This window comes from Botryllus schlosseri, chromosome 9 (assembly GCF_051294905.1).
Source record: "Botryllus schlosseri isolate E-star chromosome 9, Bs_hap1, whole genome shotgun sequence".
In the NCBI taxonomy this organism is placed as follows: Eukaryota; Metazoa; Chordata; class Ascidiacea; order Stolidobranchia; family Styelidae; genus Botryllus; species Botryllus schlosseri.
The window spans coordinates 615,637-639,383 of NC_137244.1; the positions used below are offsets into that span (position 1 = coordinate 615,637).

At 42.3% G+C, this 23,747-nt stretch overlaps 2 protein-coding genes across 2 annotated transcripts in view; one reads left to right on the top strand and one right to left on the bottom strand.

Annotated features, from left to right (window-relative positions):
- The window catches only part of LOC145447014 (alkaline ceramidase 2-like), a 454,308-nt gene that overhangs the window by 148,129 nt on the left and 282,432 nt on the right, over positions 1–23,747 (top strand). The window lies entirely within an intron of this gene.
- Positions 694–7,609, bottom strand: LOC145447024 (high affinity choline transporter 1-like). The gene is made up of 3 exons (XM_080325455.1): positions 6,807–7,609; positions 1,173–1,319; positions 694–1,062 (listed from the first exon to the last, which is right to left on the bottom strand). Exons 1-3 carry the CDS (start codon positions 7,011–7,013, stop codon positions 730–732), a joined length of 687 nt encoding a protein of 228 aa, XP_080181581.1. The 5' UTR covers positions 7,014–7,609; the 3' UTR covers positions 694–729.

Genomic DNA, 23,747 nt, shown 5'->3' on the forward strand with positions numbered 1-23,747 from the left:
CGTGTACTTGATGATATGGAAATAGGGTAAATGTTGCTAAATGCATTTTGCTTGAGAATACTCATAAAATGAGCTCGTTTTGACACATTAATATTGTAACAACGTCGTTTGTTATAAGTAGTTTTGGTAGGCTATACTATATGCCCTTGCTATTTTATCTAGTTATAACAGATATCCCCAATTCAGTAGTATGAGCTGGATGTTATATTTTGAGGCAACATATTTCATCTCAGTTACTCAGTTAAAGCAAAGCAATGTAAACAATTGGTTGTACTGGTATATAGGCTATCTGTCATAAAACGATATCGGAACAAGTTGGAAATGTGCAATGTTTCCAGTGACTCTCTACATATTTTCAGATGCACTGTTTGTTCCAAGTTGTGAGTTAATAAGAGAGCCACAAAATCTTATCACCAAGACAATAACTATTATATCGGAGATGTAATTGTACGCCAAATCCCTGAATTTGACTTTCTTGAGTTACCTGTGATAACTGAACTTCTCTTCGTTCATAGCACTCTGTTGTGCAAGTGTTATAAAAGTAGCATTTCGGATTCAGCAATTAATGCATTTCGCTGCAATGCATTATTGCAAGTCCTGGCCGTATTTGCGCTTTTGGATTAGCGTACTGAGTAGTGAGTAGACTATGCCGGCTACAGCAGCCATCAAATATGTAATTACACATACAAATCATAGGCAAGTTACAGTTTATTTCCCATTATCACTTCATCATGAAACGTAAAATTGCATTCTCGGAGACTTGAGTTCTGTTGCAGCCTCGAACGACTTTTCCTTCCTTTTCTTCACTTTTAGAACGTCAAAGCGACTTGGGATATACTCGTTTATCAGCAACCATTTCATGAAATAGGACGTGACAACTGTGGTGCAAAACGTCAGTGCCATCGCGAACGATTTCACTGGGAAGTTCCTGCCGCCCGGGTAGTTGAAGGGAGGAGGAAAGTCCAAAAGGTATTCGCCCCCGCCAATCCTTAGAAGGATCCCGACCGTGATCCCAAATATTGTTCCGTAAGCATTTGTGTCCAGATATAACGAACACACAAACTGCAAATGAACATAATCACTATAACAGTCGTTGACATGTACCAGCATAGGCAGTATTTAGCCTACACGACACGTAGGCCTACCCGCTGTTAAAACGTTAACGTACTTACCTGAGGCCAAGTTAAAACATACCCCAAGTCTGCGCAGAGAATGTATAGTATCATTATTGATTTGACTTTTATAGCAATAGTTGCTGCAGCAATGCCAAATCCAACTATCGACAATCGTATTATCCACGCCACTTCCTGCTCGGATGCCTGTAACGAAATAAAGGAACAGTCAATGCTAATATTATCCGGGGCCTTGAGATTTCATTGTGTTGCAATTCTTGTGGTAGGCATATTTTGAATTGATGTAACGTCATAAGCTAGTGTCCCGCTATACTTTACTGTACTGTCATTGCTCTGCGTGCCTATTGCTGGTTTACAGTAAGATCGCTGAAATCGCACGAAACACTGTCCATTTTCGCAAAATTTAGAGGGCTTCCGAAAATCCATTAAAAAACTTGAATGGTTCGAAAAAAAGGTGCAAACATGAAAAGAACATCATGGCTCGGCTTTGTTAGAGAAGGGAGTTTCTGTGTTTACTCAATAATCTCAGCATGCTTCTGTGAGATTATTGATTGGGTATTACGTTACTTCGCCCCTCTAAAGCTTTTCCGCTATCGACGAACTCATCTTAGGTTTGCTATTCGGGATCATTCCGTGTGGCAGTATGACCGCCGCTTTTAATTGGTTCATCGTCTCTCTTGAGAACCCAATATCTCATCGTTACTGTAATCACAAAACCTCCCATCTTTAATGAAGTGGAGTCATGATCTTATTCTTTCATTTTCATCGTCTTTCGAACTATTCAAGTATTTGAATGGATTTTGAAAGCCATCGGAATATTGTGAAAGTGAGCTAAATTGTGCGATATCGTCGACCGTTCTATCAAAAACTGTATACCGGCAGAAGGCACGCAGAGCCATGACCTTGCAGTAAAGTTTAGACGGACGATAGCTTAAGACGTTCTATGAGGGTTGTGGTGACCGCGATGCTTCTGTCCATACTAATAAGCCACGAACCTATGAAAATTTAGATGTAAAGATTTTTTGCCGACTGAATATAAAGATGTTTTGCCGGCACTGTATGACGGGAATGTACGAGGCATTAGCTACTTTGATAGGGAGAACTTTTAGACTTGATGTTGAGTTGGTGAAGACTTTAGTTACATTGCAAGGGGCGAGAAGTAACATCACAATGACATTATCTCATTTTCGGCGGCATTAATTGAAAGTATTATCGCTGATTAGGATAATGAGACACTACAGTGGTTCCCAACCGGGGAGAATTTCCCCCCTTAGGGGGAATTTTGCAATTCTTAGGGAGGAATTCCACTTTAGATTTGTAACGGATTTCCCACATTGTTCATGTTCGAACTGTCATGCAGTAAACCAGTTATATCCGAACGTATGCTCCTTCTGGGTGTTATTTTTTGCTGAAAGTATGTTCATATACAAATTCCCCCTTGTTTTTTTTTTAACTAGTTCAGATGTGCTGCAGTTCGCAAGACATCTTTGTAGGCCAGCGACGGCCTCTCAATCAAATATATCAAATAACCCTAGCAAATGTCGTGCCGAATCTATCACAACAAAATTTTCGATAATTTATGATCAAATCGGTCAATCAGATCGGCGATTGCATATATATTATGCTATCAATTTATTTTCCTCTCTTCTCACGTAATTAGATTTACCGGTAGAGCTGAGTGAAGTGTCTTGAAAACGGGAGGGCCCTTAAATTATAATTAAACATCTTCTGGCGGGCGGACCCGTTGATATGACTTCGTTACATGATGTTATTTCGTGACTTCCAGTCTGCTATATCAGAACATACAGAATCGCCCAAACGTAGGCTTCTAAACTAAGAGACGCACACGATTTCAAATTGGTATTTCTTCACTGGCATAAATTTTTTCCCAGCGGGATGGTATTTATCTTGTGAGGTTCAGATTGCAAAGACAGGAACATTTGGCGTCAGTCATTTAGACGCCTATGTACAATTAAACCTATGTGTATTTTATATATAGAACGCAGTCTTCGGTCAGCATAAAGGCATAGACCTTTTCGGCCAAGGTTTTCTCGCTGCCGATCGTTCTGGCACACTTCTTGGAGTCGCATGTTATATGGCCTAAAACTTGATTGTATGTCTTGGTGGGTCGTGGCGCGGTAATGGCCCAATACCCAATATTAAAGATAAATGGCTTCTTGAATTCGCGCACAACGCGAAAATTTTTTGAAAAATTGGCATAAATTTTCAAAAAATATATTATGATTTATGCAAATTCGTGAAATAATTTTGGGCCCCCTTCGAGCTCGGGCCCCTCATCAATTACGGGGTTTGGGGTGCGGCAGTTACGGTGCTGGTTATATTTCAGGGCTGTAACCAAGTCACGAGGCTCCGACCTCCGAGTCACAAGTCAATCTCATGCACTTTCATAGTTTTGACTCGAGTCAAGTCGAGTCATTTTCAATTCACCATTGAGTCAAGTCCGAGTCCAAGTCACCGAGCAGAGGGTTTGGTCCGAGTCGTGGTATTATGACTCCAGTCTGAGTACAAGTCATTGTTTAATGCTCAGTTTCCAGTTGAAGTCTTGTTAAACCCACTTGTTACAACTCTGTTTGGTGATATTGAATGATTTGAATTTATAATGCACTGTTTTTCCTCACTTTGAGCAGTTTCTTGTCGCATTTTCAAGTACCAGGATCAATGGACGAAATTCCAATAGGGTGGTCACTTTACTGTTCTTCGAAATTACAATGAAATGTCGGTCTTGGCCGTCTTATAGTCTCGAGTCATATGGCTTGGCTCGAGTCATGCACAATGACTCGTGTCCAAGTCAAATCAATACACAGATTGTCTCGAATCGAGTTTAGTCATTTCCAGACATGGGGTAATCGCGATTAGTAATCGTAATCGATTACGACGATTACAGCATTTTCAAGTAATCGTAATCGCAATCGATTACATTCGAAAAAATCCCGAAGTAATCGTAATCGTAATCGACTACTTCCCATATTTAATCGATTTTTTTGTGAAAGAACGATTACTTTTTATTTGTACAAGGACTGTGACATAAACTGAACACTCGTGAACATGAATACGTATTATACCAGTTATTGAGAGCACAAGCGTCGGATTTTCCAATGCCACTGCTCATTATTACGTCAGAGGTAGCCTATTAGCTTTGCTCGTCTTTGCGTGAGAAGTGTCCAGTCCACACATAGTAAATAGATATTCGGTGTACATTAGTGTGATTGTAAGAAACCCCATCGTGCTGTAAATCGGGTTATCAATACATTTCAGACACCACTACCTCGCAACAGGATACTTAATCACCTCTCTGCCTAAGCAACTTGTGTATTGAAGTTTGGTTCTGCTTATTTAAACTATAGAATGTAATAGTTCTAATTCTATAGTTAAATGCAGTTTCAGTTTTGCTGCTTGGCGAGCAGTAGGCCCATATGGTACGAACCTACACCAGACAAAGGCTTGAAATTTTGTACTCGTCAAATAAAACATTATGGTTTCCACAACGGCGCATTAAAATCAACAGCTGCTGATATATATCATAACTGAGCCGTTGGTTTGCCGTTTTCGTAATGGCAGCCTGCATTACATTATCTGCATTGAGTTGAAGGCAGAATTTTATGTTCACTTTCTCTTATTCTCATATTATTCTACTCAAAACGGGCGCCAATCACTATTTCGCAATTTTTTACTGAACATTTGGACCTGCCGCCGTAGCCATCGGCTTATATACCATGTTAGCGTAGGTTAGAATCAAGATAAAAACCGCAAAAGTTTCCCCCACCCAAATATTGGTCTTGTGCCCCCATAGAGTAGTCAATTTTGAAGTTGAAGATTTAATTTATTCAATAATATTGGTAATTGCATTACATTGCCCGATGGCCAGATTAACCTGAATAGCAGGGGGCGCGAAATTCATAATTATAACATCTGGTATCTTGCAATAATTACTTTATTGTATGCTTTTAATTCGTGACCTCCGGTCTGTTATATAGACAAAAGATATTGCTTGTAGTGGCCCAAACATATCAGACTAAAAGAAAAACTTGCGTGAGACGCACTCACGAATTGTCATGTGTAATGCTCTGTGGGTGGGTGCCCGGGTGGCATTTGCGTCGTGGGCTCAGATTGAAAGGAATGGACTGTTAGTCACGCCCACCCAGCGCGGCTATTGACAATGGACACATACCCTAAGTTTCCGCCAATGTCGTTCTTTAGTAGCACACTTCGTGGAGTCTTATGTTTGCCGAAACTGCATATGTCTTTTGATGTGTCGAGGAGCGGTATTGAATGGCACCTAAAAGCCTATTACTATGAATGATGCATGCTTTATTTCTTGAGGGGGAGACGTATGCATTTCGAAATCAATCTATCTAGACTTCTAGAGACATTTAAATCGCAAAGCTCAAAGAGAATTTCCAAGTTAATGAAATCTCTCGAAAATACTCTATGATTTATGTTGGTTTACGAAATACTTTTCAGTAGCCTACCCTCCAACCACGCTCCCCACCCGATTGGGGAATTTGGGGTGCGGCAGTTATGGACCTGGCAAGAATGCAAAACGTTGTGTGCGATAAACCGTCCTCTATAAAATGGGCAATGGATACATTATGACGTAACAAGGAAATGTCCCATCTTTTGTAAAGACAGTTGTTGTATCATCAGGCCTATTCAGCGCAATCCATGTATTGTCTTCCAATATAACTACTACGATGCAAAATAAATGTAATCGTGAGTAATCGTGATTACTTTCCCAATGTAATCGTAATCGTAATCGACTACTTCCTGATTTTGCTGTAATCGTAATCGTAATCGTAATCGCGTCAGTCAGAAGTAATCGTAATCGCAATCGATTACATTCATGAAGTAATCACCCCATGTCTGGTCATTTCCGTATTTTGAGTCAAGTCGATTCATCAGAAAATGATGACTCGAGTCTGGTCAACCCTGCTATATATGAATTACCAATATTATTAACCAAATGCAGACGCAAACTTGAGAAAAAAAAGTCGCGAGACCAATAAATTTATGCATACTGATTTTTCACAGCAGTTATATAAGCGATTGGGGCATGGTAAGGCGAAAGTACAAATGGAAGTGTGGGGGTCTCTTGAGTCAAGTCTTCCAGAATTTGTTTGATTAGGACCAAGACCATTGTTTTTGGAGGTCTACAAAGTGTTGTTACATCCCTGCTATATACAAACATTCGGTACCACCCGTTTTATTCTCTCAGTCAACAGGTGTTTGCGCGGTAAAAATGACCTTTTTTAATTATTGGGCAGATTTCTCCTAAAGGGGGAATTTTGGCTTAAATTCCGGCCAAGGGAGGCACGAGATGAAAAAGGTTGGGAGCCAATATGCTTTAATATAATAGTATACTCATATCGAGGGATATATGAAGGTGTCGTGGCGCATGGTTTATCACGGTTCGCATTACGAAAGGAATAACCTAGTGTCAACCATTCTTTCTGTAATATCATATAGCCTTATATTGTAGTATTATGCGATGCATCAGCTATGTATTTTCGGCATCATCAGAGCCATATATCATGCTATGCATTGACGGCGTTTGATATCAATATATCACCAGAATTATCGTCGCATTACATTCAAAGATATACTACTATGGTAATAATTAGGTTATAACTACAGAGAGTTGACCATGTATTTAACCTTTGGCCGCAAAACCGCATTGTATACATTCCTCCCGAAGATAGAGCCAACCGCCAGACCAGACGCGTCTGCTGATGACATCACAGCGGCCGTTACCGCACTAACCCCCACCACACCGACTGCAGTTGGAGTGAGGTAGCGAATAACAATCGGTAGAGTCTGGATCCCGTTTCCTAAATCAGCCGGGGATACACCGGTGCCGTTCATATAGTCGGTTAATGTCCAGTCTGAAAGGAAACGGTGGCTGAATAGCTCAAAATGATTTCGAAATGTAAGGAATGGTGCGAACTACTTGCACCACCAAGCTTATGTGAAACTAAAGTCTTCGACACATATAAAATATATTTTGTAGTTAATGCTATAATAAATGGATAGGTGTTATGTAAGACGTTTATCCGCGGCTTCGACACTATATATAGCCACTCGTCCTTATGCTAATCAAATTTTAGCTCGGAAAGAAGACATACCACAATACACATCAAACTACACATATAATAGATTACTATGGATTTAACGTGAAAGACGAGAATTGGGCAGTGCTATTAGTCGGTAAGTACGGAAACACCATGATTATCAAAACAGTAACGACCATTTAATACATTGATAGAGATTAGCGATGCACAGAATGAACTGTTCATCCATGGAATGTTGAATGAACAAAACCAATAAAATATGATTTTCCTGCACGTCGAATACATTTTAGTTAATATATTTATTGCTAGGGTTACCATACTTTAAGATCCGAAGACAGTTTCCGTTTGGTTGACTTTTGTCAGTCATCCTCCTCGACAGCTCTAGAAAAAGTCAGTTTTCACGGGTACTTTGGTGCGAGTAGACCTTTTTCAGTCGTCTCTGTATATGGTCGCTTAACACATCAAAACAAACAGAGAAGACGGATTGTGAAAAAGAGGACATTTGGGCGACCTCGGCGCAGTGCATGGCGTAGCAGCCACTTGGCGGTTATGGCTCTGCGACAGATGCAGCAGGCTCCAAGGGGGCGGCAAAATGAGGCTGCACTGTGGACAGTGTTCACAGCCGGCTAGAAGCAGCTAATAATTAGTAGTCCCGTAGCTTGCGACCCGAGAGCTCAAATATATTCAACTGGTCTCATTCAAACCTATTGTCGCACCGGTCGCACTAATTCCGAAAACACGAATTAAGATGTAAGCATTGAGCATAGCAATGGAGCCACTCCGAAATAGCCATCAAGACCGATTCTCCCGAACAAGCGGAGCGCAACAACACAATGACCAATTTGACCACGTTAATGGAAATTGTATCCAGCGATTATTCGGAACAATACCGACTTTCAGACTTAGACGGCTATTTCGGGGTGGTTCCGTTGACCTGAACAGCTTTTAAATTGTATTTCCGGAATCAGTGCCACAACAATAGCTTTCAAATAAGATCAGTATTGTTAAATTGGAGTTAACTGCGGAAATTGACTGATTTAAGAGGCTGGTGCGGATCAGTGAAACCACGTATGATCGTAATGCAACTGCGTTTGACGCTGAACAGTGGTTTCAATTGCGAGCTGTGAGCGGAGCTTCTCAAAGCTAATGAACTGATAAAGTCTTATTAACGTTCTACCATGAAGGATGATCGGCTATTAGCTCTATCCATTCTTTCTATAGAAAGGGACTACGATCAAAAAATTGATTTTGAGGATATTGTCTCTGATTTCGCTACGGCGAGAGTCCGAAATGTTCAGTTTTGAGGCAGCAGTTTTGAGGTGTGAACGCGAGGTTCACGTTCGCGTTCTGTGTGTGAACCTCGGAAATTTAGAGGTTCGCGTTCACAGCAGAACCTTCGTAGGTTCTGCACTGTGAACCTTTTTCATATATTACAATTTTCACTTAATTATAACATCTTTCGTTCAAGTTTATTGTATTTCAACTGCAAGCCACTCTACGCGTGGTGCTGGCAGTATAAAAAATCAACACTAAACGAGCATGCACCTTGACAATCTCAAAATTTTCACTTGCTTTCTTACAAAAGCTTGCTCGAAATATCCAGCTTTCCGTTTGCAAATATTTAGTGACTCTCTGCAGTGAGCTTGACCCGCAATTACATAACATAAAAAGCGAATTACACTACATGTAGTCAGTGAATGATGCTTATTCATCCAATCAATGGAATTGATATCGTTGGCTGATGTAAAAAATCTAGCAGGTGAGCGGGGTCAATCTTGACCTCATATGTTTATTGTATCATAAAAACCAAATCCGTGCGATTGATGTGTTGGCTACTGCTGTATAACTTGTTAATGGGGTAATATCGGCAGTAAGTATAGCAACTCGTTTTACACTCTGCTCAATATTAATGTAACAATACTCGGACGCTGAATACATTTTCCGGCCCATACCGTTAAGGCGTAAGTTTATACCCCTGATATAAGTCCTCGTCGAAATTGTTGGCTAAGCGACGGAAGATATTGGTTTTATGGGAATATTATATTCTTTGATTGCCTCAGTTGATAGATACATTCGGCGACGTTTAAAACGCCATTCAGCATTGTGTCATTATGTGGCCCGAGTCGTCGCTAGGTATCGTGTACAGTGTACAGTACACACTGTGTCCCATTAACATAGGCTATCACTTCATTGAACGATAGGATTGGAATTAGCAGTATGACGTCACGTGACGTCATGAGGTTCACGTTCGCGTTCACACAGAACCTTCCAAAAAGGTTCGCGTTCACACGAACCTGAACCTTTCAGAGGTTTACACCATCCCTAATAGCCAGTGGTGGCACTACGAACGGGGGGGGGGGGGCTGGGCTAGACTTACTGGGGGGACCCAGACCTTCCTTTTGCATCTGTTATTATTATCTATCTTTCACCGTGTCAAGGTTTGGCCGGGTGCTGGATTCAGTCATATCTATTATTACGTGTCTGCAAGGATAGACTATACATCAAAACTAAGCAATTTTACCGCATGCAGAGACGTGATGATTATCTGGATACGGGACTTTTCTAACAATGCAGAGATTTGATGATGATTGACACATCTGTACGAAATCATATTCTTGCTTGGTACACGGATTTCCATGTTTATTAGCTATTATCCTTGAAAAATGCGCATAAACCAAATAGGGGGGCCCTTCGACCAGAGGGCCCGGGCGACCGCCTACCTCGCCCACCCCAAAAGCCACCACTGGGTATAGCGATACAACAACGAAGTCGTTGGGGGTATGATAATGTTGGCTTATCGAGGCTCCCGACGTTTGTACACAGACACATTCAGCTTCAGTTGTGTAGCGAGTGAGAAATCGCTATGCCTGAGGTACTATCTTGTAAGCAACCGTAGGATTTGCAAACTATTTCACACCTATTTCAATGAGTGTTAACCTCTCAAAGGACTCGGGTTAGAACAGAAATATGTGATGATTTATTGGTATTCAACTCACCGTCTGCGACGGTTCTGTTATTCGTTACTTATTAATTATTGTTGGTATTATTTTTATTATATCTCGCCCGTGAAATCCAGTTCCGTGCCAAACTAATTACCAAAATATTACCCTGTGAGTGATCGGTCTGCTTGTAACACCAAGTCACGAGCGATGGCTATGTCTTAGGCGTTATCTTGTCAGCGACCGTAGTATTTTGCAAACTATTTCACACCTTTTCGAAGTGTTTTGCGAGCGCGGTTATTGTTGGTTTTCGAATCGCCGTCTACGACGGCTCTGTGACAAACTAGTTACCAAAATATTACCTTGCGAGTGATTCCTAGAGTTAGCAAACCATTTCACACCTTTTTGAATAAACATTAGCTCGCGAACGCGCCTATACCCGAAACGTTAGGATACGACCGCGCTCATAAGAATACGGATATCTTGGTGTCGCAATCACCGTAAACGTTAGGTATAGATCAATCACGTGATCAATATACTTGATACAGATTCATCACCACCTAGTGACCGCAGCCTATACGAGAGAGCAATATGGCCCACGGCCCCAATCTGCCGAGATACCCCACTACCTGCTTCAAAATCAAATTTTAGTGACTGCCTGTTATTATATAGGTCTGCGCACTGCGCGAGAGTGGAGCTTACGGGTAAGTTCTTCGAAGCGAGAACACTTGCATTATCGGCATTTACGATGTACTCAACCCTAATGTATTGATATGGGCAAAGGGGCTTATCAAACGCTTTGAAATCTTAAATGACGATTGCACTGTGAGTTAGTTGATCAGAGAGAAGCAGACATGGCGGCGCCTGTATGACAATGCTGTTGTCAAATCCACATTGTATTTTCATTATTGGCGAGAAATGGCTTTGAAGTGACATTGTTGTCGATAAAATACATTCAATAAATACGATTTATTCCTTGTATATATGGGCGAATAATTTATTCATTCAGCAATCCGTCCCGCCAAGTACTTAATTTTCCTATATCCGGCCCACCGACTAGGAAAGTTGCATGCCCCTGCTCCATAAGATATCATCGCATTTCCCGTACATTGGCATGAGGCAAATGCAAGTTTGAAGTAAATACTCGCAAAATAATTTATAATATAGGCGCACCCATAGAATATCCCAGCTGCAGGCGGCCAATACTGCAGCGATCTGCGTGATTATTAGTACAGTATTTGGTTGGGGTTAGTGTGGCGAGAATTCCAAACTAGATATACCCCACTCCCTGATCTATAATCCTAATGCGAGAGCGTTTGAGATATGACCAATAAGATATCTCGGTATGTAAATAGTATAAATGTGCGGATAATGTTCAGAAGAAATGTAATTATCAATCGCATTGAGCATTAAGTACGTTGCATCATGATTGCTTGTAATATACTTGTAAGCTCTCATCACTCAAGGAATGAGGTAGTTGGAGTATAGATAACTAACCTACGTAGGTTAGTTATCTATAGTTGGAGTAGCCAACATTACCAATTATTGCGTCACATGATAGACGATGCTCGGAGACGTCGTGTCGTGTCAGTAAATTCTGAGCTCTGGAAGACAACTTTTGGATTGCCAGAAATTCTACCGTAGCTGCCGTAAAATAAGTCTGAGTAAAGCTTCAGCGAAGCGGAACGAAGCTGCAAAATCGGTCGCTGCCATTCCACGTTTACATTCTATAGTTACCATATTTCAGCAACCCAAATTCCGGACACTCTTTAGCGCCAACTAGTGGATTTCAAATGAGTTATGACGTCACACTAGCAAAGCTTTGCTCATAAACCAGAGGTGGTCACCAGTGTTGCCAATTTAGCGATTTTCGCGCTAGATCTGGCGATTTTTCATCCGGTTTAGCGCCAAAAAATATGGATCTAGCGCCTAGCGATAAATCTAGCGATTTTTGAAAAAGTATTTAGCGATTATTTAGCGCTTTTTTACCGAAAATAACCACTAAAGATCAGTTCTGGCTGACGACTGCATTGGCTGTACCGGTCACCAGAGTGCGGACTCCGATGATATATAATTTTAGATTACTACCTACCGAAAGATAGTAGTAGATACGCAACTCCTGGCGGTTACGCATGGGCAAACAGTGTCTCTTCTTGCCGAGTAGTCTAAAAGTAGCATAGTTGGCAGTGCTACATCTGGCGACCTGAACGCTGAAATTTAATATAATTGGCCAAAATGGCCATGATCGAAAGATAGTGTCGCAGTGATTTCGAAAATACAAAATAAAATCTCGTCCGGACAATGGAACCATGCACCCGGAAACAGCCCTCAAAGCCTGAAAACCGGCATTATTGCTCCAACAATGCCACCGCCGCAACACAATAAACATAACAATGACCAATTCCGTCCAGCGATTGTTCTTATCAATGCCCATTTCCAGACTTTGGGGGCCGCTTTGGGGTCGCTCCAATGTCTGGTCATTCGTTTAAGACCAGATTAATTACATTTCATACACCGGGTTGTTCCTCGGATTATTTTCTTAAGGCCTCTACTTATAGTGGCAAACAAACCCGTTTCAATGTCGTGTTGTGTCGGGTCAAGTCGCATGTCGTGTACACTGTACACGTGTGTCAAGTCGCATGTCGTGTTCAAGTAGGCCAACTCCAACACAGTTTAGAGAAGAAGTCAAGCGCATAACCACGGTACATCGCATCACGTATTCACGGACGCATCGAGTAAGGCACGCTGATATAGTGAGCGGTTATGCCTGCAAACCTGGTCAGTGTTCACGTATAGCGATCGTTGCGCAAAGTGATCTGCTTTATCGAAATGCCAAGCCGTTTTGTCCCGCTTAGATATGACTATTACGTATTATGAACTAGAAATATGATAAGTGACTTTGGCCCCAGGCGAGTAAAATATAGCTGAGAGGAATATATCGATATAATGGTTCAATTTAACACCTTTAGCACCTTTTGCAGATTTAGCGCTATTTTTTAGCGCTTTTTTCTTAATATTTAGCGCCATCTAGCGATTTTTGACACCAGTTTTAGCGATTTTCTTCCATCCGGAGTTGGCAACACTGGTGCGAAGTGTCATTGCGTTACCGAGCAGTTGGAGGTGCGTGTCTGTAGGGTAGGCCCGTAGGCGCTTATATGTTGCTTCAATTTAGGAGGGGTGAGGTTGCGCAAGTGCTGACATTACTAACATTTTCTTGGCGGGTAAATGTGGGGGTTGATCTTCGGAATAGAATAAGGCCCGACGAATTACGTGATATTCTTCAAGTAACATATTGAGAACATTCATTGTAGCTTGCTATGAACAATTGAACATGTTATGGAACGTTTGCCGTGCCCAATAGCCTGTGATGGTGTACAGCTAGTGTAACGGTGTCGCTACTAGTTCTTTATACTCTTCAAGTGTAAATCAGTTCACAGCCAGACAGATACCGTAACAGTTATATTGACGACAGTAGAAAACGTGTACCACCCAGACACAGACAGAATACAGAATATTCTAGAAGCTGCGGTTATCTCCCGCGCACGCATTGTCTCAAGGCGTGACGTCATTGGTCGCCATAGATGGCGCCCCGTCACATATACCCCCCTCCAAATTTTTTCGAATGGTACATGAGAAAATATCTACCTCAAAACAAAAAGCAATGACACCAAAAAGATATCGGCATAAAAGCCCAAAAAGGAACGAACATACAAAGGGTTAGGACAACTGATTGTGAAAATCGACGACAATGATGAAAATATGTCATGTTATGTAGTCTTGCAGACGACCAGGTCTGTTGATCTGTCGGCCAGCACGAGTGGTGGTTGGCGTCTTATCGTCAGCAGCAGGATCTGATGTAGAGGGCGATGATTCCCGCGTCTCCAGAAGATAAGGTCTGATATAATCAGCATGCGAAAGTCTGCACTGCCCATTGTCCAAGTTCTCGATTCGGTACAGGTATGGCGATTTCACTTCAATGACCTTGAATGGTCCAACCCACCCATTGGACAACTTCTTCACCAAGGGTTTATAGAAGAACCAGACTAAATCGCCGACACAGTATGGGGCTGGTTTAACAGAGAGGTTAAAGTTGCGCTCCTGTTTCTCAGCAGATCTCGATAGCTGCTGTCTTGCAAACGTAAAGGCATCAGATGTTGTTGATTCGACCCATTGTACATATTCATGATAAAACTCGAACGACAGTTCGTTAGTTGGTTTTCCAAACATCAAGTCTGTGGGAAGGGAAATTTCTCTCCCAAACATGAGTCGGTTGGGCGTGTATCCTGTACTCTCATGAACCGTGGATCTGTATGCCATCAACAGATAAGGGATATAGTCCTCCCAATCGTTGCGATTTCCATTCCCCACAAACGTTTTTATCATTTTTTGCAAAGTCCCATTAAATTTCTCGACCAGACCATCACTACGTGGATGGTAAGATGTTGTTCGAGTCTTGTCGATTTCGAACAATTTCATGAGATGACGAAACAGTTCAGATTCAAATGCGGATCCACGATCAGAATGAATGGTGAATGGAACACCATACCTCGTGAAAAATTGATTGACCAGCGCCTCCGCGGTAGTTACAGCTTTAACATCTTTGACTGGGTATGCTTCCACAAACTTACTAAAATAGTCCGTAACACACAATATATACTCGTTGCCGTTCTCAGACAATGGTAATGGTCCAATGTGATCAATGCCCACTCTGTCCATGATTTCTGCACATGGCATTTTCCGCAAGTAGGCCTGATGTTGTCGTAATGGCGTTTTTGCAGCAAAGCACGGTTTACATAATCTGGTCCAATCAGCAATTTGTCGATGCATATTAGGCCAGTAAAATCTTGATCGAATTTTTTTGTAAGTTTTCTCCTTGCCAAGATGGCCGCCCGTTCTTGATTCATGAAGTAACCGATAGATATCCTTACGCAAGCTCGATGGCATCACAATTTGAAAGAGCTCAAGATTGCCCGGTTTTTGTGACAAAAATTTTCGGTGCAGGACGCCATCCCTTGGATATGGTAAAAGTTCAGTGCCTTTAGGAGCATCATCTCTCGTCTCCTTCCAGTTCAGCACGACCGATATGCACTCATCCTCAATCTGCAGCTCTCTAAGTTGACTTGGACTATATGATTCCAGCCATGAGCACATTCTTTCATCAGTTCCGCTCTCAGAAATTGGTTGAATAGCAGTCACTTCCAATCCGGGTAGGAAACAGGTTAGTTCAATGTCCGGCTTGTCGCCGCATGTAGCACAGCAATCCCTTTCACATTTACGTCTGATGCGGGAAAGTCCATCTGCTTTGCCATGCTTTGCCCCCGCTCTATGTTCAATTTTGAAGTTGAACGTATCCAACATGCTGACCCATCTCGCCGTAATGCCTTCTAGGTTCCGGAAGTTGTACAACCACTGCAAAGAACTGTGATCCACTCTCAGTCGGAACGGCCTTCCCCACAAATAAGACCTGAAATGATTCACGGCCCACTGTACAGCATATAATTCCCGGAAGGTGGCACAATATCGTCTCTGTTGCTTGTTTAGCGTCTTGCTGGCATATGCAATCACCTTTTCTTCATTTCCCTGCACTTGGGAGAGGACTGCTCCTGCACCAAAGCCAGAGCAATCAGTATCGAGAACAAACTCTCCTGCAGTCTCAAGCGGATAAGCCAATATTGGTGTACTTGTTAATTTTTGTTTCAGAGACAGGAATGCCACCTGGCAATCATCGGACCATTCAAAGGTAGCCTTCTTCCGAGTGAGTTTCACCAATGGCTCTGCAATGGTTGAAAACTGGTCAATGAATCTTCGATAATAGTTTGCCGTGCCGAGGAATGCTTGAACGTCCTTGAGATTTTTCGGCACTGGCCAATCCTTCACAGCAGAAACTTTGTCATCACTACACTTGAGACCATCTGGGCAAATCACATGTCCCAGGTACTCTACCTCCTGGTAAAACAGTTTGCATTTTTTAGGCTTAAGCTTAAGACCAGCGTCACGAATTCGCTTGAAAACATCTTCCAAATTGCAGAGTGTTTGGTCAAAGTTCTCCCCATATGCCAAAATGTCGTCCATGAAGGCAAGGCATTTCTTCCACAAGAGTCCATCAAGTAACTTCTCCATCATTGCCATGAACGTGGCAGGCGCATTACACAAGCCAAAGCAAAGGACTGTCCACCGAAATTGCGAATGCCCAGGTACGCTGAATGCAGTTTTGTCTCGGTCACTTGGATTCAGGGGAACTTGCCAAAAACCGGATTCGAGATCAAGAGTACAATACCATTTTGCCCCACCCAGAGAATCCAGGATATCGTCAATGCGGGGCAGAGGATGGGCATCCTTTACCGTGATCGTATTTAATTTACGGAAGTCGGTGCAGAAACGGTACGTGTTATCCCGCTTTGGAACCAGAACAATCGGCGCGTTGTACGGGCTTTGGGCCTTCTCGATAACACCCAGTTTTTCCATCTTTTCGATCTGGTCACCCACAATTTCTCGTGCCCTCCAACTCAAACGTCGCGGAGGCACTTTAACTGGTACGGTAGAAGATAGCTCAATTTTGTGCTCAACCAAAGTGGTATATCCCAATTTCCCATCAGGCCCCGTGAATATATCCTGATACTTGATGAGAAGATCTCTTAACTGTTGTCGCTGTTGTACATTCAAGTGGTCTGGTTCTTCTACAAGGTGTCGCAGATGGTCCGGCAGATCCAAGCACGGTTCGACTTCCACGGTGTCAGGCGCCGCCACAGACCCACAAGTCGCAAGGGGCACTAAAGAGCCTACTCGTTCCCCAGCAGGGATTACAATATCATTCTGAGATAGGTTTATAAACATCACAGGCACCTCATTACATGTAGGATCGACCAAACCGGACAACACACGCAACCCACGATTATCATACTGGCTCTCAAACACAGGTGACGATTCAACCACACCATACTGTGAAAGGGACGGCAACCAAGGCCCACTCACTGCACCCATGACAGCTCTTTCACTCCACTTAGGGACTATTATCTGTTTCTGAGTTATAACACCACAACAGGACACCGACAGCTGTTGCAATATAACATTTTGTCCATGCAGACTCATCATTCCTTTACCCATGTACAAAACAGCATCATGCTTCTCCATAAAATCACACCCTAGCAAGCCATATGGCGCACCCAGACGAGCAATCACAACCTCTTGTTGTGCACAAAAATTACCAATACGTAGGGTCAACACCACTGTGCCATATAGCTCTAAGGGGCCACCAGAAGCAGTAACAAATGGGATATCACATGGTTTCAAATCAGTTATATCATACAGTCGAGTGTACAGATCATAATCTAGGAAGGTACGGGGGCTGCCTGAGTCTACCAAAAGTTTAGCCGACAGGCTGTCATTCACCGATGCAACGGTGTACCAGCTAGATGTGAGCCGAAGCGCACAAACAAAATTCATAAGTCTTTCCAAATCCTGGTCCATATCCATAAGAGCAGCGCCATCGGACCTATGGTCTGCTAAGGCATGTTTAAAGAATTGCCCGATTGGTGGGGCTCATGTTCGCCGGTGACCGGCGGAACATTATCTCTATCTCTATTGGGACACGAAACTAGAAGGTGACCCAACTGGCCACAGTAAGCACAATGGGAATTTGGGCAGTTTTTGTGAATGTGTCCAGTCACTCCACAGTTATGGCAAGGTCCATACCCGAACGTTACTCTTCTTCGATAGGGAGGGCTTCTAGGCCTACTCATCGGTGGTGGATTTCTGGCAGTCACTAGGTTGCTAACCAGGTCAATCAGCTTCTCAATTTTCGATTCCATCTCATTATCACGCTTGCCTACTGCAAGACGTTCAGCGCTATTTTTTGGTTGTAGGCCTACAGGAGCCACAACTGGTTTACTAGTTTCGAACAATTGACTGTTAGGCGGTCCATCAACAGAGAAATACAAATCCGCGGAAGCAACTAGTTCATCTAGGTTACTTGTTTTCATCAACGTTAGTTGTCGGCGAAGGTTAATATCACCCAGACCATTGATAAACTGTTGACACACAAACTCATCACGAGCCGCAGAATTCATACGGGGAAAAGCCTTCAAGCTAAGCGTAGCCAGAACTGATGCGAATTCTGTTGGGGATTCTCCCAATTTCATTTTGCGTTTGTTAAATTCAGTACGGCTCAAGGTTTCCATACCCCATGGAACGTAGCGCTTCTTCAATTGGGCAATTACACGATCAATATCCCGACGGCAATCAGCCGACATTTGTGCAAGCACTTGCAAAGCGTTACCACGTAAGCTAGCATTAAGCCTAGTACAAGCAGTTTGTTCGTCCCATCCGTTGGCCAATGTCACCGCATCAAAATGGCATAAATAATCGCTAATGGGCATATTCACACCATCAAATGGTTCCAGTTTAATAACACCAACAGCGGGTTTGGGCATGCTATGACTGGATGGAGTGGGGCGTACAGAATTGCTACGAGTAACACGCACTCTATCATTTACATACTGTGGTTCTGGAGACATCACACCAGTTTTACTGTCAGTCATATCAACAAACTCCCCCATGTCACCATTATCATTACTGTCAAACACACATCCACTCGCTTTCGGAGCCGCAGACATACTCTCACCTCCCAAACTTTGTACAATGGTTAATACACGACTGAGGGTACTGTTTTGGGCTTCCACCATATCGTCGATCCGGCGATGAACCCGCTCCAACTCTGCTCGCAGATACTCATTCTCTTCACGCAATGAATCCATGCCGATACCGGTATTCTTGTAGCACTGATCGCTGGTTGTTGACTTGAAGACTGGTGTGCTCGCCAATTGTAACGGTGTCGCTACTAGTTCTTTATACTCTTCAAGTGTAAATCAGTTCACAGCCAGACAGATACCGTAACAGTTATATTGACGACAGTAGAAAACGTGTACCACCCAGACACAGACAGAATACAGAATATCAGAGATGCCACTGGGATATTTCGGAAAAACCCAGATGTGGAGGCGAAATAAACCCAGAAAAACCCAGATTCTATATTTCACTCAAAAGACACGAGATAGCTGTTAAAGTGGAGCCTGATAGTCGTCGAATACACTCATACAGTCATTGAAGCCTTTGATATTGAATTTACAACAGTTCATAATACATATTTTGCTTGGTTAACACTGCGAATCGCACAAAAAACATGTTGTTTTCCTCTCGACACATCGCAATGAAACAATTGGGGCGCAGCGTGAATACTTAATAGTGTACCGGTACCAATTATATCATCGCGCAGTGAAAGTTCGATGCAATGCCATCCATTCCCTATTTCTAAGGATGATTTCATGTATTTTCAGCGACCTGGACAGATTGAAAGTAGCTTTCGATTGATTAATCAATCCTACGACAATCACTTTTATTTGGAATAATCACAGACCAATGTATAGTGAAAATAAATACCGTAACTGCCAAATCATGAAATTCGGGGTTAGGGTTCGAATGTGCTGGTAACCAATGCCTCTGATTAACTTGCTAGGGGTGTCCAACTAACTAACTCTTCCGCTCTCTCTCTCTGAGTGTCCTTGTTGGAATTATAAATATATACTCAGATAACAATAGGATTACATTAGTTGGATCATCACCTGGTTTGTTCATGTGCTTGTGCAGTGCATACCATACAGTTACATGATATTTATCGATACATGCCGAATTGTTCACCAAGTGCCGAGTTCGCTACTTTCAATCGTCCTATATGAACATGACTTTCTGCGACCTGGAAGTTACCATTCAATAAAGCTCCATCGCATCAAGCAGAAGCCTCTTATTTTAGTAGTGAAATAGATTATCAACACTTTTTCGTTACAATAACAGCAAAATCCATCGCCAATGGCGAACTGAAGTGCGTGGATGTTACGACATTGCGACCATACTAATCTAATATTTAATTTTTGAGCGTAAAACAGACCTGGCGAACATGATGTTGAAAAAACCCAGATTTCAAGGATAAAAACCCAGAAACCCAGGTGATGCTCAAAAAACCCAGATCTGGGTGGAAAAACCCAGGAGTGGCATCTCTGCAGAATATTCTAGAAGCTGCGGTTATCTCCCGCGCACGCATTGTCTCAAGGCGTGACGTCATTGGTCGCCATAGATGGCGCCCCGTCACACTAGTCCGTTGTCTACGGATGGCGACTTACAAATGTACTCAACTGCGGCCGTATAGCTGAGACGAACGTCCTGGCGAATGAGTTCTTGACTAGCAGTTCAACCGACAACCATTTGCCTTTTCCAGATATATTGTACCGGTACGGATAAATCGGACAGCAGGCTTTGTATTACACATAAATCTCATATTCTATGTCAGTCAATATGCAATATGCGCTTGGTTTTATACCAAGGGCGAATATAAGTCACGTGATGTGGAAATATTCCATTACAGAAACCGGATATGATAGGCTTACCATATTTTGGAAATCTAAAAAGAGGCTTACCATATTTTGGAAATCTAAAAAGAGGACTCTTTTTCAGAAACTTTAGACTTGCAACACCGAAGAAGAATTCTCAAAAACCGGTGAATTTTTCCCACATTGCTAGGTGGAAGACTAAAAAAAAGTCCTCTTTTCGCTCAGAGCTAAAATCACCGTTTTTCACTCCGAAATACCAGCCGGAGCGTCACTTCTGTGCTAATTTGCGGCATATGACTAACAATTTGCTCTATATCTGACCTAAATTTTCACAAGAGAACAAAATCTCAAAAAAGAAGACAAAAGGGCGTCCTCCGAGGACACTTTCAAAAATGTCAAAAAAGAAGACAAATCCTCTTAAAAGAGGACGTATATGGTAAGCCTAGGATATGAGAGAGAGAGAGAGAGAGAGCCAGGGCTCTGCAATGATGTCTGATTGATCTGTGGACATATTAGCAGAAGTGCTGTCAAATAGCGGGTTCCTGATCTCTTGTGAACAATTAAATACGCGCGCTTATCAACGCGTATTACGTAGCCTCGGCGACGATTTGCGCAAGTCCAAATCTCCAATTTTTTATGGAACTTTTTCTATAATAATGATTTCAGGTGGTTCAAACCTTTCGTCATTTATAACTCAAGCCTTGCCACACATCTTCTGTTGTTTAAGTATAAGCGGAAATCAATTACGCCTGAACGCACGCGCAATGCACACGTTTGAGGACATTCCATGTCATTTAGTTTTCGCGATGTCACTCATTAATCACAATCGCTAAACAGCATGCGCTTAACGGCACTGTCTCCAACCAGTCGAGAGATAGGAGCAAAAGCATGCTAGGCCCGAGACGCCATAGTTAGGCCAGCGATCATATCCTTCGTACAAGGTCTATTGCCAGGCCGTGTTATTTTTGGCATATGCCAAAACTGCCAAAAATAACTTATTTTTGGCAATTTTCGATTTTTATTTTTGGCAGTTTTGGCATCGTCCTCTAAATAGATAGTTTCAGCCTCGAATTAGTCACAAAAACGCTTCATTTGGGCTAGTTTGTCAAAAGACACCACAAAATGTGCAGCATCCACGTATAATCAGTGCCAAAAAACAATATGAAGAAGAAAAAAACCAACGATTTCAAAGGTTAATAATATCAAACGAAACCACAAAATGTGCAGTATGCATCGGAATCGGTGCCAATAAGAAAAAAAAGAAAGAAAAGCCTAACAAACACGCTCAATAGCTGATTGGTACAGCTGTTGAATAGACTTCAATCGTTTGCACTGTAACAGTGCTTCCAAACTCAGGTCAGCTAAGTTTCTCCAAAATTCATTTCTCGCCCAGCGAATCTGGGAAATATCGGCTTCAACAGTAGCCGTTGAGGGAAAGAATGTTGCCAGTCATGCACAAACGGTGTTCAGAGCTTCAAAATCTTTGGAGGGCCGAACCGGCTTCCATGGATCATGAAAAGAGATCACTTCGCCAGTGCCATCGATCTCATCGCGGAAATTATTTTCTTCCTGATCCTTTGCCAGGAGTTTCCTGTGTTGTCTCTCAACACATTCTATTTAGTAGCCCGACTATCATTTCTACTACAGTCTACCGATATATTTTTGGAGGACATTTTTTCACTTCAGGTGGCTTTAATATTACCAACTCGCATGGAAGAGTCCTGGGAAGGTTAGCTTGTTAAAGAACATTGACGCAACAAGACTGTCTGGCAAAACGAGACTATGCAGCTCAGAAATAGCCAGACAGTTTCTTGCGTCACAATGTTCAACTCGATCACAATGCAAAAATCGTGGTTGAATTTGGGGGTTCCAGTTCCATGAGCAGAATATAATTTATATTTTAATAATCATTACTGCGGCAGCTTCTCATTGATACCCGTTTTATCAAATTTAGAGCCCGACAAGCCGGTCAAAAATGGTCGTAAAATTGCCTTTGGACAAATGGAAAGTATGACGTAAACCAAATACAGTCAGCCGTTTAATCTCGCTGTGCCCACACCATTTAGGACACCATGCTTTCACCCCTAATGGTTGGGCTGGACCCAGATCAAGAAACCTGCCTTTCACAAACGCTCTTCTCGCTTGTAACGCGGTCCTGTTAACACAATACCACGAACGAAATACACTATTTGGCAGGCCGTGTTATTTTTGGCATATGCCAAAAATTGCTTATTTTTGGCATTTTCAAATTTTTATTTTTGGCAGTTTTGGCATCTGGCTCCTGAAATGCCAAAAATAACACGGCCTGTCTATTGCAGATGAGGTTGTTTAGGCCAACCGTGATATCGTGCGCACCAGGCCAATGCAGATGCGATCGTGAAGGCCAGCGATGGTACAGCGCGAACGAGGCCTATTGCAGATACGATTCTTAGGCCGAGCACGCAGCAATCAATGACCTAATTTCGGAAGATAGCGTCGCGTTACATTGTGCACGCAGAGTCGCAGACTTGCACAAAACTTCCGATTTAGTTAGTTGACTGACAACTAATTTACGGTTTTTTGAGTAGTTCTAGTTCTAGTTGCGGATTTTGAAAAGTGAGTAGTTCTAGTTCTATTTATAGTTGCGAGTTTTGAAAAATAAGTAGTTTAGCTCTTATTCTAGTTGCGATTTTTCAAAATCCATTCATTTGCACAAGTCTGTGTGCATGAGCGAATCTCGCTAATTGGCCGCGCGCAACACTGATCTGACTTATTGAATTGCAACTGGATATTAGCGTCACAATATTTCTTTCAGAAGGACGGGGTTTCGCGTTGCAAAGGGAAGGTTCGGCGGCTGAACCCCCTGGCTACGCACCTGTGTGCTTACGGTGGCTGATAAGAATATTAGGCGACGGTTGCATGTTCGAAGGCGGCTGTGTAGCAGAAAGAATCCGATCGAACCACCTATGTTTTGAACTTTTGTGTCGAATCCATTATTATAGTTTTGTGATGATTTGAAAATAATATTATGCACTCTTTTGTCACCATTTAGAAGTAAAGTAACAGTGGTGTGAAACTTCTATACGGTAGACAGACACAGAAGTATATCTTCACAGTAACCAGTTTATGCGGGTAATTTTCAGTATAAGGTATAGTTTCATGTCAGACGAACTCCAAAAATGTTTCAGAAGCATTAAAGTCTCCAAATTCGTTTAAATTTGGCTAAAACAT

Bases quoted from the DNA above. Each gene is read 5' to 3' on its own strand.
- LOC145447024 (XM_080325455.1), bottom strand. From the start codon at position 7,013: ATGAACGGCACCGGTGTATCCCCGGCTGATTTAGGAAACGGGATCCAG. The intron at 1,320-6,806 runs GTTAAATACATG...ATTTCGTTACAG, and splicing joins ATGCGGTTTTGCGGCCAAAG to GCATCCGAGCAGGAAGTGGC. The intron at 1,063-1,172 runs GTAAGTACGTTA...GTTCATTTGCAG, and splicing joins ATGTTTTAACTTGGCCTCAG to TTTGTGTGTTCGTTATATCT.